Below are 12,561 nucleotides of genomic sequence, written 5' to 3' on the forward strand. Positions count from 1 at the left end.
AACAAACACCCAAGAATGCAAAGAATTCCTACAACTATGGGATCTTCAAAGTCCAAACAAGCAACCAACCCATATTAAAGGACACACACTAGACATCGTCACATACAAATTCGATCCTGACTTTTAAACCTAGTACTAACAGACTCAAAATGGACACCCACACCGTGGTCCGACCACTATAAAGCAAACCTCTCTATTCAATGGCTAGTAAAAGACTCACCTAATAAACAAGAACGAAAAACCTACACCATGAGAGGAAAAATAGACCCGGTAATATTCTGGCAACAAATCTACCATAATGAATGGACTATAAAGACAGATACAAACCAATTCCTCCAAGATTGGGACAATAGATGCAGATCCATACTAGACAACATAGCCCCAATCCAAACCAGAACCTCACACAGGAAGAATTCAATACCATGGTTCAATGAAGACCTGAAGAAACTTAAATCACAAGTAAGAAGGTTAGAACGTGCATGGAATAAAAAGAAAGATGACTCAACACACAACGCCTGGAAACAACTTCAAAGAAAATACAAATACACCATAAGACAAACTAAAAGATCATATTACAAAACTCAAATTGGACCAAACTACAAAGACACGCGTAAACTTTTCCAACTCGTGAACAAATTACTAGATACTACTCCAGTCACTTCTAACAGCATAGAAAAACCAACAGCAGACAATCTCGCAAAATACTTCAATGAGAAAATCGTAAAATTGCGACTTAAGATACCTGTCAGTACCATTGACTACGCTAAACTCCTTGGCTGTCTAGACCCAGACCCTGATGTATACCCAGCTGACAGAATCTGGACCAACTTTGAGACATTATCAGATGACTCCATCTCCCAAACGCTCAAAAGATTAGCTAAATCTCATTGCAAATTAGACATATGTCCTAACAACCTTATAACAACTGCCCCTCAACAATTTATAATAGACCTCGCACAACACTTGAATTATATGCTACAAAATGGACACTTCCCAAAAGAGAAAGGAAATATCCTCCTCACCCCCATAACCAAAGACGCAAAGAAAAGTGCCAGTGACTTAACTAACTACAGACCAGTAGCATCTATTCCCTTAATAACCAAACTAACGGAAAGCATGATATCCAAACAACTCACCAACTATTTAAATAAGTTCTCAATACTTTACGACTCCCACACAGGATTTCAGTCTAACCACAGTACTGAAACAGTACTAGTCACGCTCATGACCAAATTTAAACAAATGATCTCAACTGGCAAGAACATACTATTTCTACAATTCGACATGTCCAGCGCTTTCGACATGGTTGATCATGGAATGTTACTACACATCCTCGAGTACTTCTGAATTGGAGGCAATGTTCTCAATTGGTTCAAGGGGTTCCTAACCACACGATCATACCAAGTGACATCTAACTCGACTACATCAGCCACATGGATACCTGAATGTGGAGTTCCACAGGGATCCCCCCTTTCGCTGGCTCTATTCAACTTAATGATGATACCCTTGGCTAAACTATTATCCAACCAAAATCTCAACCCATACATATACGCAGATGATGTAACGATTTACATCCCATTCAAACATGATTTAAAGGAAATTTCCAACGACATCAACCAAAGTCTTCATATCATGCATTCATGGGCGGATGCATTTCAGCTGAAACTTAATGCAGAAAAAACCCAATGCCTAATACTCACTTCACAGCACAATATGAACAAATTCACCTCCATAAACACACCAAACCTGTCCCTTCCAATCTCAGACACCTTAAGAATTCTTGGAGTTACCATCGATCGACATCTAACACTTGAGAGCCACGCGAAAAACACTACCAAGAAGATGTTCCATTCAATGCGGAAACTAAAATGAGTAAGACCTTTCTTCCTTAGGACCATTTTCCGTAATCTGGTACAATCAATGGTGCTCAGTCACCTAGACTACTGCAGCGCACTCTATGCAGGCTGTAAAGAGCAAATAATCAATAAACTTCAGACAGCCCAAAACACCGCAGCCAGACTCATATTCGGTAAATCAAAATATGAAAGTGCTAAACCCCTACGAGAAAAACTACACTGGCTCCCACTCAAAGAATGCATCACATTCAAGATATGTTCCCTAGTTCATAAAATCATTCATGGAGATGCCCCAGCATACATGTCAGAGCTGATAGACTTACCACCCAGGAATGCAAAAAGATCATCCCGCACATTCCTTAATCTTCACTTCCCCAATTGCAAAGGTTTAAAATACAAACTAACGCATGCGTCAAACGTTTCCTACCTGAGTGCACAGTTATGGAACGCACTGCCACGCAACTTAAAAAAGATTCACGAACTAACTTTCGCAAACTTCTGAAGACCCATCTCTTTAACAAGGCATACCAAAAAGATCAACAAATGTAAATGTACTCATTCCTCCTATATATATTCAGAACTGTTCTCATAATATCTGCTTGTTTTTATCTCTACTACGCCATCCAAAGTCTTCTATGTAACATAAGTGTCTATTTTCTATCTACTTCCACCAAGCATGATATATTGTAAGCCACATTGAGCCAGCAAAAAGGTGGGAAAATGTGGGATACAAATGCAATAAATAAATAAAGGGGATGGGATGACTTCCCTATCAGGAAAGGCTAAAGTGGTTAGGAATCTTCAGTTTGGAGAAAAGACGGCTGAGGGGAGATATGATAGAGGTCTGTAAAGTAATGAGTGTAGTGGAACAGGTAGATGTGAATTGCTTGTTTACTCTTTTTGAAAATACTAGGACTAGGGGGCACGCAATAAAACTATAAAGTAGTAAATTTATAATAAATCGGAAAAAATATTTCTTCACTCAACATGTGATTAAACTCTAGAATTTGTTGCCAGAGAATGTAGTAAAAGCAGTTAGCAGGGTTTAAAAAAGGTTTGAAAAGCTTCCTAAAAGAAAAGTCCATTATTAAGATGGACATGAGGAAAATCCATTGCTTATTTCTAGGATAAGCAGCATAAAATGTATTGTACTGTTTGGGGATCTTGCCAGGTACTTGTAACCTGGATTGGCCACTGTTGGAAACAAGATGGTGTGCTTGATTGACCTTCGGTCTGTCCCAGTATGGCAACACTTATGTTCTTATGTAACAGAGAATAGTGGGTTTCTGGAAACAAATGGATTTCAGGACCCGAAGTAGCATAGTTTTACTAGAGGCTGGTCTTGTCAGACAAATCTGATTAATTTCTTTGGGTGACCACAGAGCTTAATTGAGGAAGAGCACTAGATGTGGTCTAAGCTTTGAGCAAAGCCTTTGGCACAGTTATGATCTAATTGGGGTATTTATAGATTACTTAATCCCACAGAAGGTAATCAGAAATAAAACCTTTACTCAGTTTTCACCTTTGTGACGGTCATGAAATATTTTCAAATTTTTGAAGCAATTCAAGTTTCAATTATATTTGAGAAGATAAAATCTACTATAATAAAACTCACCCTCAACGTTCTGAAGACAACGTTCTGAAGTCACTCAGTCACTCCCTGAAGGGTTCGTCAGTTCATGGTGGTGAAGCCACAACACTGACCATGTCTCTCTGCTCTGCCCTCGCATGACAGACCAATCAGAAAAAACACCCTCAACGTTCTGAAAAACAAAGGACCATCACAACACAGTTCCAAGGCAACGCTAGGCAACGTAAGACGGACCAATCAGAGGAAACTACGTGACAATAAGGGAGGAGCATTCCCAGCAGAACGGCTCATTATCTGTGCAGCACGGAGAGCACAGAACCACCGCTGGAACGAGAGAAGAATATTCCTGCTGTGGGTATGTGCAAAAATAGACCCGGGGGGGGGGGAGAAATATTTAAATGCCTAATGCCGGTACTGAAGAGTGCCAGAGGGCCTACAGCACAGACTATATTTGGGATCGCTTGACGTGGAGTCAGAGGAGCCGGAAAACAACGTGCCCCTCACCATCTGGGACGTGGGCGAACAGGACAAGCTGCGGCCCAGCTGGAAGGATTACCTGCAACCCAGCCAGCAGCAAACAGCGACCAAGGAAGGGGGAGGAGTAGGGAAACACACGGAGCATGTTTCCCTACTCCTTCCCTGCCTAGGAATCGCTGGAGACTGGCTGCCAAACTAAACAACTGCACACCGACACACCACCATCCACTCTTTCTTCAACAGAAATGCAAACTAATAATACAAAACAAACAAAGAATACATGGTTTCTCACACGGCTGCAGGTAACTCCCCACCCTTTTCCTCTTCTCCTTTTGCCGAAGCGGCCAAGGACGTGCCCAACCACCCCCAGCCTCAGGCAAGCCATCTCCCACCTCGGGGATTCCCCGAGCACCCGGAAAAAGACGGCGCTGATTCCCGCAGCGCATAAGTGTTCCAGCATTCCCCTGCAGCCGGCCTGAAATGGACCAAACATACCGGATCACCCCCCAACGGCCCGAGACCGTGCTCTTCTCCCTTCCGCCAAATTAAAACAACCATCCCCATCCTCAGGCAAGCCGTCACCCACCTCCAGGATGCCCAGAACCCCAGCCCAATGGAAAAAGACGGCGCTGCTTCCAACAGCACATTTCTCTTCCAGCGTTCCCCTACAGCAGCCCTGAAACGGCCAAAAAATACCGACAGACCAAGAACGTGCTCCTCTACCTTCCGCCCATCTAAAACAGCACTGCTGCCTCAGCACAACACAAAAAAAAAAACCCTGGAAAAAAAAATCCACCACTCAGCAAAGGCTGACCCCCCTACAACCACATTTACATTTCACCAACAGAAAGACCCCCTTTCCACAAACCTCCTTGACAGACAAAACCACACACACACAATACAACAGAAACACACCCTCAAAGCCACACACCAATCCATCCCACTTTGCCAGCACAGCACATCCCCCAACCCCCCACCCAAAAAACAAAACAAAAAAGAAAAGATACACATCAACAACCTGCACACACACCCCACACTCACACTCACACACACACAGACACACACACACAAAATAACTCTGTGACACATACACACCCAAAAAAAAAAGCCACATGCTAGCGCCCATTTCATTGGTTTCGGAAACGGGCCTTTTTTACTAGTTTATATATATTGTAAAGGTATTGTTCTTATCAGCAGCACTTTAGTGTGTGTTTACATTTCTCTGTGTGTGCAGGTTTGAAATAGCCATCAGTAGAACAGAAGACACAGAACAAGTGGTAATTCCTGTTTATTTACGGGAGAGCTATCGTCATACCAGTTATACTCATCACAGTGGCTCTACGTTGTTTGGCAGACCTTTCCTTATAGCAGTGCCTAAAAATGTTACTGAAGACAAACTTTATAACCTACTGCTATCAAGAATGTGGTGAGTATCTGTTTCAGTTATACACATGACATATACTATACAACAGTAAATGTAAAATATTGTTGTACCACATTATGTTCCAACTTCTGCATCGATTAGTGTGTTTTAGCAGTTCTCTGTATGGTTTATATAACATGTTGTGATAAACCTTTTTTTTAATCACTGTGTTAATACTTTATATATAGACTTCAGCGCCCTAGAATCGGGCTTTTTAAAATTAAAGTACCACTTGTGATATAAAGTTATCGGTTTATTAGATTGTGGCTGTCATAAATAAAAGGGCTTATGCATTATAATTTGCACAAATAATGACTGCTAAAATAAAAATAGGCACACTTAGGCTGCCTACTTGAGATTGTTGCACCATGGAAAGATCATTCAAATTCCCATATACAATCCAGCAGCAGTTCTTATTCCCACCACCATGTCTTTTTCCTGACCTTTCAATCCTTTTCCTACCTCTGTCTTATCTTCACTAACATACCCAGGCTCTGTTAAAAGTGCTAGCCTTCACCACCTCCACTGATAGGCCATTTCTGGTGGTTTTCAATTTTGATTCTTACAAGATCAGTAGTTAATCTAATACAAAGACCCAGTTTCATGTTTTCCCAAACAATCACCACAGCCAGCAAAGTTAATGTGATGGTTGTTCAAAGCATTGAACCTTCCTATACTCATTGAAATTTGTCCTTTAACTGTAGTCCTTCCATACAAGTTAATCCAACTTTCTTTGAAGGACAGGACTGTATAATCCTCACATCTGAGTGACATCATTAAAAGAGCGTCTCTTCTCCCCCCCCCCCCCCCCCCCCCCCCCCAGCAAGCTATGATAGCGCCTTTTCACAGAATCTTGAAGGAAGTACAGATGAGAAAGTGGGTGCTTCCCCCCCCCCCCCCCCCCCCCCCACCTTCTGTATCTCTTATTAATGAGAAGGTTGACTGTTACGTATAAAGCCTGGAAGGCTCTGGGATTCGAGAAGCAGAAGATTTTTCATTATTCCATGGTGGTAGAGTCTGCTCTCAAAAAAGCCAAGAGTTCAAGACTCACTCTTCAGTACTTCATGGGAGAGAGGCTAGGATATTGAAGTATTTTGGGAAAACATTTCAAAATGTTATACTGTCATCCTGCATAACATCCTACCTAGTGTACAGTGTTGCAGTGTTTATGGACACTCTTCCTAGAGACAAGACCAACAAACTCTGTTTGTAGCCAGAGGAAAGGAGTATGGAAAATACATTGTCCAAGTGACTTATATTTTTCAAATGGCATTGAGGTTTTGGACAGCTGGAATATGTTTATGCATCACAGCACTGGAAGAGAGCTCTCTTATGCACCGGAGCAGTAGTGATTTCAGCGATCCGGTATGGGGATAGGATGCCTCTTCAGTCAAACTGTAGAACTGTATTTTGATGTAATTCGTGTATTACCAGCAGTATTTATTGGTTCTAATGGGGATTTGATGTGGAAAATTTTGTGTTTTGTTGACTGAAACAGACTATGTGGGTTTGGGCTATTTCTCTCCATTTTTGGTTGAGCAACTTTTTTCTCCATTTTTGGGAGATCATTGGTTGCTGTCTTTTTCCTGGAGTTTAATGATTTATTGAGACCAATAACTGGGAATTCCTTTGGGAAAACTGACGTATTTGGTCAGATTAATGCTCTCTGAGCTTTGAGGCCTTGTTTATTTAAATTTTGAGATTTGTGTAGCTCCTCATTGTCTGTTAGCCATTTTGTTTGCAAACTGCATGTGTCATGCTTTGTTAGGATATTGAGAACTTCTGCCATGGGGATCGACGCCTGCAGACTCACATGACTGCAGGCCTCCAACCTTAGAAAAGATGTGCAGAAAAAGTATGCTGATGTGTTGTGTCTTGGAGAGACTCTCTTTGGAGATAAGATACAGAAAGCTGCTGTTCTCATCAAGCAGCATAGTGACACCTTAAGACCCTCTCCAGACCCATGTCCAACTTGGCCTTTTCTTCAGAAGGTATCATAGCAGAAGGCAATGGAGATCCCACTCTTCTCAGTCTTGTCAGGGTTCTCATTCTAGTTCCAGACAGTAGAGGATCAAGAATCCCCAACCTTTGTCAAAGCCAGAACTAGGGACAGGGTTTTGATTGCCTCTACAAGAACATAGTCTTAGTTCCTCTTCTATTCTGGACAGCCTACCTGCCATGTTTTTGCACAGATGACCCCTTATAACCTCAGACAGATGGATTCTAATGCCATCTTCAGTTAGCAGATCCGGCTTCAAACTGTCCATTGAGAGCATCAAGATTAAGTTCTCCGAGGACAAGCAGGCTCTAATATTCTTACGTATGGGTCGTCATCTACGACGGCCCAGGAAACAGAGGAAACTCCAAAAGCTCCAGAACGGTCTTGAACGTTCCGTCGCATGAGCCGACTCACCGCGCATGCGCGAGCGGATTCCTGCCCGCGACGCGAACGCGCAGTGCTCAGTTTTCTTTCCTCCGTGGTTCTACACAGTTGGGATTTTTCCTACCGCTGTAGTGTTTGGCTCAGGAGACAACACAGTGTTTAACGCTGTTTTCTTTTTTCTTTTATTCATTATTATTACCTTTTTTTAAAAAAAGAGTTTCCCTTAGTTTTTTTCTTCATCCTTTTAAGTTTCCTTTATTTTTGTTGCGACCGTCTTTTAGGCCGCTCGGCCGGGTCTCTTCCCTTTTTTTGTGCCCTTTTTGATTGGCACCACCGAGCCTTTTTTTTTTTTTTTTGTTACATTTGTACCCCGCGCTTTCCCACTCATGGCAGGCTTAATGCGGTTTACAGGTACTTACTTGTACCTGGGGCAATGGAGGGTTAAGTGACTTGCCCAGAGTCACAAGGAGCTGCCTGTGCCTGAAGTGGGAATCGAACTCGGTTCCCCAGGACCAAAGTCCACCACCCTAACCACTAGGCCACTCCTCCACTCCACTTTTGTTTTCGCAAACGCTTTTTTTCCGCCCATGCCATCGAAGACTCCCAGCGGCTTCAAGCGTTGTACTCGCTGCAACCGGACCATCTCGAGCACCGACCTTCACACGTGGTGTCTTGGGCCCGACCATCTCCCAGCTTCTTGTAAGCTGTGTAAGTTGATGAAGAAGCGGACCCAAGTGGCTCGAGAGGCTCAGCGTGAGAAACCTTTTCCTGAGCGGTCTGGTCTTTCGACATCAACTTCGACATCGGTACCGACACCGGCGTCGAGGGAAGCAACGACACCGAGAGCGCAGGTAATGGCTGCCGTGAGACTGCATCGAGCTGGGAGCAGCGAGGCATCGAGTGGGTCTCCATCCATCTCGAGGCCCTGAGGAGGCGTGAGGATTCCACGTCCTCCTCTTCAGTACCGAGGAGTCTCAATGACGGGCATCGAGCGAAGGCGAGGAAGCATCGTCATTGATCTCCTTCCATGCATGGTACCGAGAGCTCCGGGGAGCTGAGGGAGTCTGCACCCGAGAAACGTCTCCACCGGGAGGATCGCTCACCCTCCATTCAGGAGGTGCTGATGCGTCGGTCGTCCGGCAGCCTGGTACCAGCTCTCGAACCCCCTCAGATTCTGGCACTGGCCCCATCGCCTTTTCCAACGGCAGCTCTCGACGAGCTCATCCGGACCTTTCTTCCAGAGCTTCTGGAAGGGTTGCTTCATCAGTCTGCCTCGGCATCGGGGGTGCTTGCGCCTCCCATACCGACTGCGGAGACAGCACTTGGGCCATCACCTGTGAGAAGGTCCCCGCCCTCGGTGCCACTTGCCACCCAGGTCGACTCCCCCTCGACGTCGCTGGAGGAAGCTTCACCGGAGTCCAGGCAGGGGTCGACTTCTTGATATCCCCCACGAGGTTGTCGATCCTCAAAGCCGAGGCAGGCTCGGGTTTGGGCTGCTCTTTGGGAGCTTCTGTCCGATACCGAAGAGGAGTGGTCGTGGGGAGAAGAGGAACACCCCAGGTATTTTTCGGAGGAAGAGTCCTGTGGGCTTCCCTCGGATCCTACTCCACCGATTGAAGTGAGGATGTCTCCACCTGAGAGTCTTACTTTCTCATCCTTTGTATGGGAAATGTCTAAGGACATTTCATTCCTTATGGAGGCTGTGGATGAGCCCAGGGCTGAGATGCTCGAGGTCCTAGATTATCCTTCTCCACCTGCAGAGGTTACAATGGCCCCCCTTCACAATACACTCAGGGAAGTACTGATGCGGAATTGGTCTTGCCCTCTCTCTAATCCAGTGGTCCCCAAGATATCCGAGTCCCAGTACAGAGTCCATGGAGAGCCTGTAATGGTGAAGGCCCAACTTCCTCACGATTCCATGGTGGTGGACTCTGCTCTCAGAAGAGCCTACTAGAGACTATGCCTCAGCGCCCCCAGGCAGAGAGTCTAGGACCTTGGATTCTTTTGGGAGAAGAACATATCAGGCCGCAATGCTCGCCACTGAGATCCAAACATACCAGCTTTACACGAGCATTCACTTACAGAACTCGGTGAGGCAACTGTCCAGTTTAGTTGAAGCACTTCCCTCGGAGCTTGCTGAACCTTTTCACCAGGTGGTCAGGCAGCAGAAGGCATGTCGCAAATTCTTGGCCAGGGGGTCTTATGACACTTTTGATGTAGCATCCCAAGTAGCTGCTCAGGGTATAGTGATGCGCAGACTCTCATGGCTGCATGTCTCAGACCTGGATCAGAAGACCCAGCAGCGAATGGCGGACATTCCTTGCCGGGGGGGATAATCTTTTTGAAGAAAAAGTAGAGGACATGGTCGATCAGATAAAAAAGCATCATGATGCCATGGATTCTCTCTCCTGCCGGATGTCTTCTGCTACTGCCTCCTCTTCTAGGAGATTTTTTGGAGGGAAGAGGAGTGCTCCCTATTCCTATAGTAGGCGTAGGTACACTCCTGCTTCTCGGCAGCCGGTTCAGGCTCAGCCCCAGCATGTGCGTTCTCGTCAACGCCGTGCGCCTAAGGCCCCTAGGGCTCCCCAGCAAAAGCAAGGGATGGGCTTTTGACTGGCTCCAGAGCAGCATAGCTGCAGTAAAAGTGTCTGTACTGGGCGACTTGCCTGTCGGGGGGAGGTTGATATTTTCTCACCAAAGGTGGCCTCTCATAACCTCCGACAGGTGGGTTCTTCAAGTAGTCCGGTTAGGATACACCCTCTATCTGGCCTCCAAATTGCCCACCGGGAGCTCAATCCTTCAGCTCCCAGCACCAGCAGGTACTTGCAGAGGAACTCTCCACCCTTCTAAAGGCCAATGCGTCGAACTCGTTCCGCCAAGGGAAGAAGGGCTGGGATTCTATTCCAGGTACTTCCTTATGCAAAAGAAAACAGGGGAGATGCGTCCCATCCTAGACCTAAGGGCCCTGAACAGATTCCTGGTCCGAGAAAAGTTCAGGATGGTTTCCCTAGGCACCCTTCTTCCCATGATTCAGGAAAACTATTGGCTATGCTCTCTGGACTTAAAGGATGCCTATACTCACATCAGCTCACAGGAAGTACCTTCGATTTCAGTTGGGAACTCAGCACTTTCAGTACTGTGTACTGCCCTTTGGCCTAGCATCTGCGCCCAGGGTCTTCACAAAGTGCTTGGCAGTTGTCGCAGCATCGCTACGCAGACTGGGAGTGCATGTGTTCACTTATCTCGATGATTGGCTGGTGAAGAACACTTCAGAGGCAGAGGCTCTGCAGTCCATGCAGATGACTATTCAACTGCTGGAGCTACTGGGGTTTGTAATAAATTATCCCAAGTCCTATCTTGTTCCAGTGCAAAAATTGGAGTTCATTGGAGCTCTGTTGAACACACGGACGTCTCGAGCTTATCTTCCCCAGGCAAGGGCAGACAATCTTCTGGCCCTAGTGTCCTTGGCTTGAGCGTCTCAACAGATATCAGCTCGGCAGATGTTGAGACTTTTAGGGCACATGGCTTCCACAGTTCATGTGACTCCCATGGCACGCCTACATATGAGATCAGCTCAGTGGACCCTAGTGCCAGGCCAGAGGGAATCTAGAGAATGTAATCCATCTCTCCACCGATTTTTGCAGCTCCCTTCAGTGGTGGACCATTCAATGCAGTCTGACCTTGGGACGTCCATTCCAAATTCCTCAGCCACAAAAACTGCTGACTACGGATGCATCCCTCCTGGGGTGGGGAGCTCATGTAGATGGACTTCACACTCAAGGGGTTTGGTCCTTTCAGGAAAAGGGTCTTCAGATCAATCTCCTAGAATTGCGAGCAATCTGGAACGCTCTCAAGGCTTTCAGAGATCGGCTGTCCAACCAGATCATCCTAATTCAGACAATCAGGTTGCTATGTATTACACCAACAAGCAGGGGGGCACCGGATCTTGCCCTCTGTGTCAGGAAGCCGTCAGGATGTGGCTTTTGGCCCACCATCACGGTATGTTTCTCCAGGCCACATATCTGGCAGGTGTAAACAACAGTCTGGCCAACAGGTTGAGCAGGATCATGCAACCTCACGAGTGGTCCCTCCTCCACATGGACGTTGTCCGCAAGATCTTCCGATTGTGCGGCACCCCCTTGGTGGATCTTTTTGCCACTCAGACCAATCACAAAGTCCCTCAATTCTGTTCCAGACTTCAGGCCCACGACAGACTAGCGTCAGATGCCTTTCTCCTGCATTGGAGGCCAGGCCTCCTGTATGCATATCCTCCCATACCTCTAGTAGGGAAAACTCTGCTGAAACTCAGGCAAGACCGCGGAACCATGATTCTGATTGCACCTTTCTGGCCCCGTCAGATCTGGTTTCCTCTTCTTCTGGAGTTGTCCTCCAAAGAACCGTGGAGATTGGCGTGTTTCCGACCCTCATCACTCAGAACGAAGGGTCGCTTCTACATCCCAACCTCCAGTCTCTGGCTCTCATGGCCTGGATGTTGAGAGCTTAGAAGTTGCCTCTTTAGGCCTTTCGGAGGGTGTCTCCCGAGTCTTGCTTGCTTCCAGGAAAGATTCCACGAAAAAGTCTTATTCTTTTAAATGGAGGAGGTTTGCCGTCTGGTGTGACAGCAAGGCCCTAGATCCTTTTTCTTGTCCTACACGGACCCTGCTTGAATACCTTCTACACTTATCAGAGTCTGGTCTTAAGACCAACTCCGTAAGAGTTTACCTTAGTGCAATCAGTGCTTACCATCAACGTGTAGAAGGTCAGCCTGTCTCTGGACAGCCTTTAGTCGTTTGTTTCATGAGAGGTTTGCTTTTGTCAAAGCCCCCGGTAA

At 46.0% G+C, this 12,561-nt stretch overlaps 1 protein-coding gene across 6 annotated transcripts in view; it reads left to right on the forward strand.

Annotated features, from left to right (window-relative positions):
- USP15 (ubiquitin specific peptidase 15) overlaps positions 1-12,561 on the forward strand; it is a 519,523-nt gene that overhangs the window by 331,053 nt on the left and 175,909 nt on the right. For all 6 annotated transcript variants that reach the window (XM_030217240.1, XM_030217241.1, XM_030217242.1 and 3 more), the window contains one exon: positions 5,159-5,350. In XM_030217240.1, the coding sequence (XP_030073100.1) occupies positions 5,159-5,350 (192 nt within the window). The remainder of the gene's footprint in view (positions 1-5,158; positions 5,351-12,561) is intronic.

The sequence above is a fragment of the Microcaecilia unicolor genome, chromosome 10 (assembly GCF_901765095.1).
Source record: "Microcaecilia unicolor chromosome 10, aMicUni1.1, whole genome shotgun sequence".
NCBI lineage: Eukaryota > Metazoa > Chordata > Amphibia > Gymnophiona > Siphonopidae > Microcaecilia > Microcaecilia unicolor.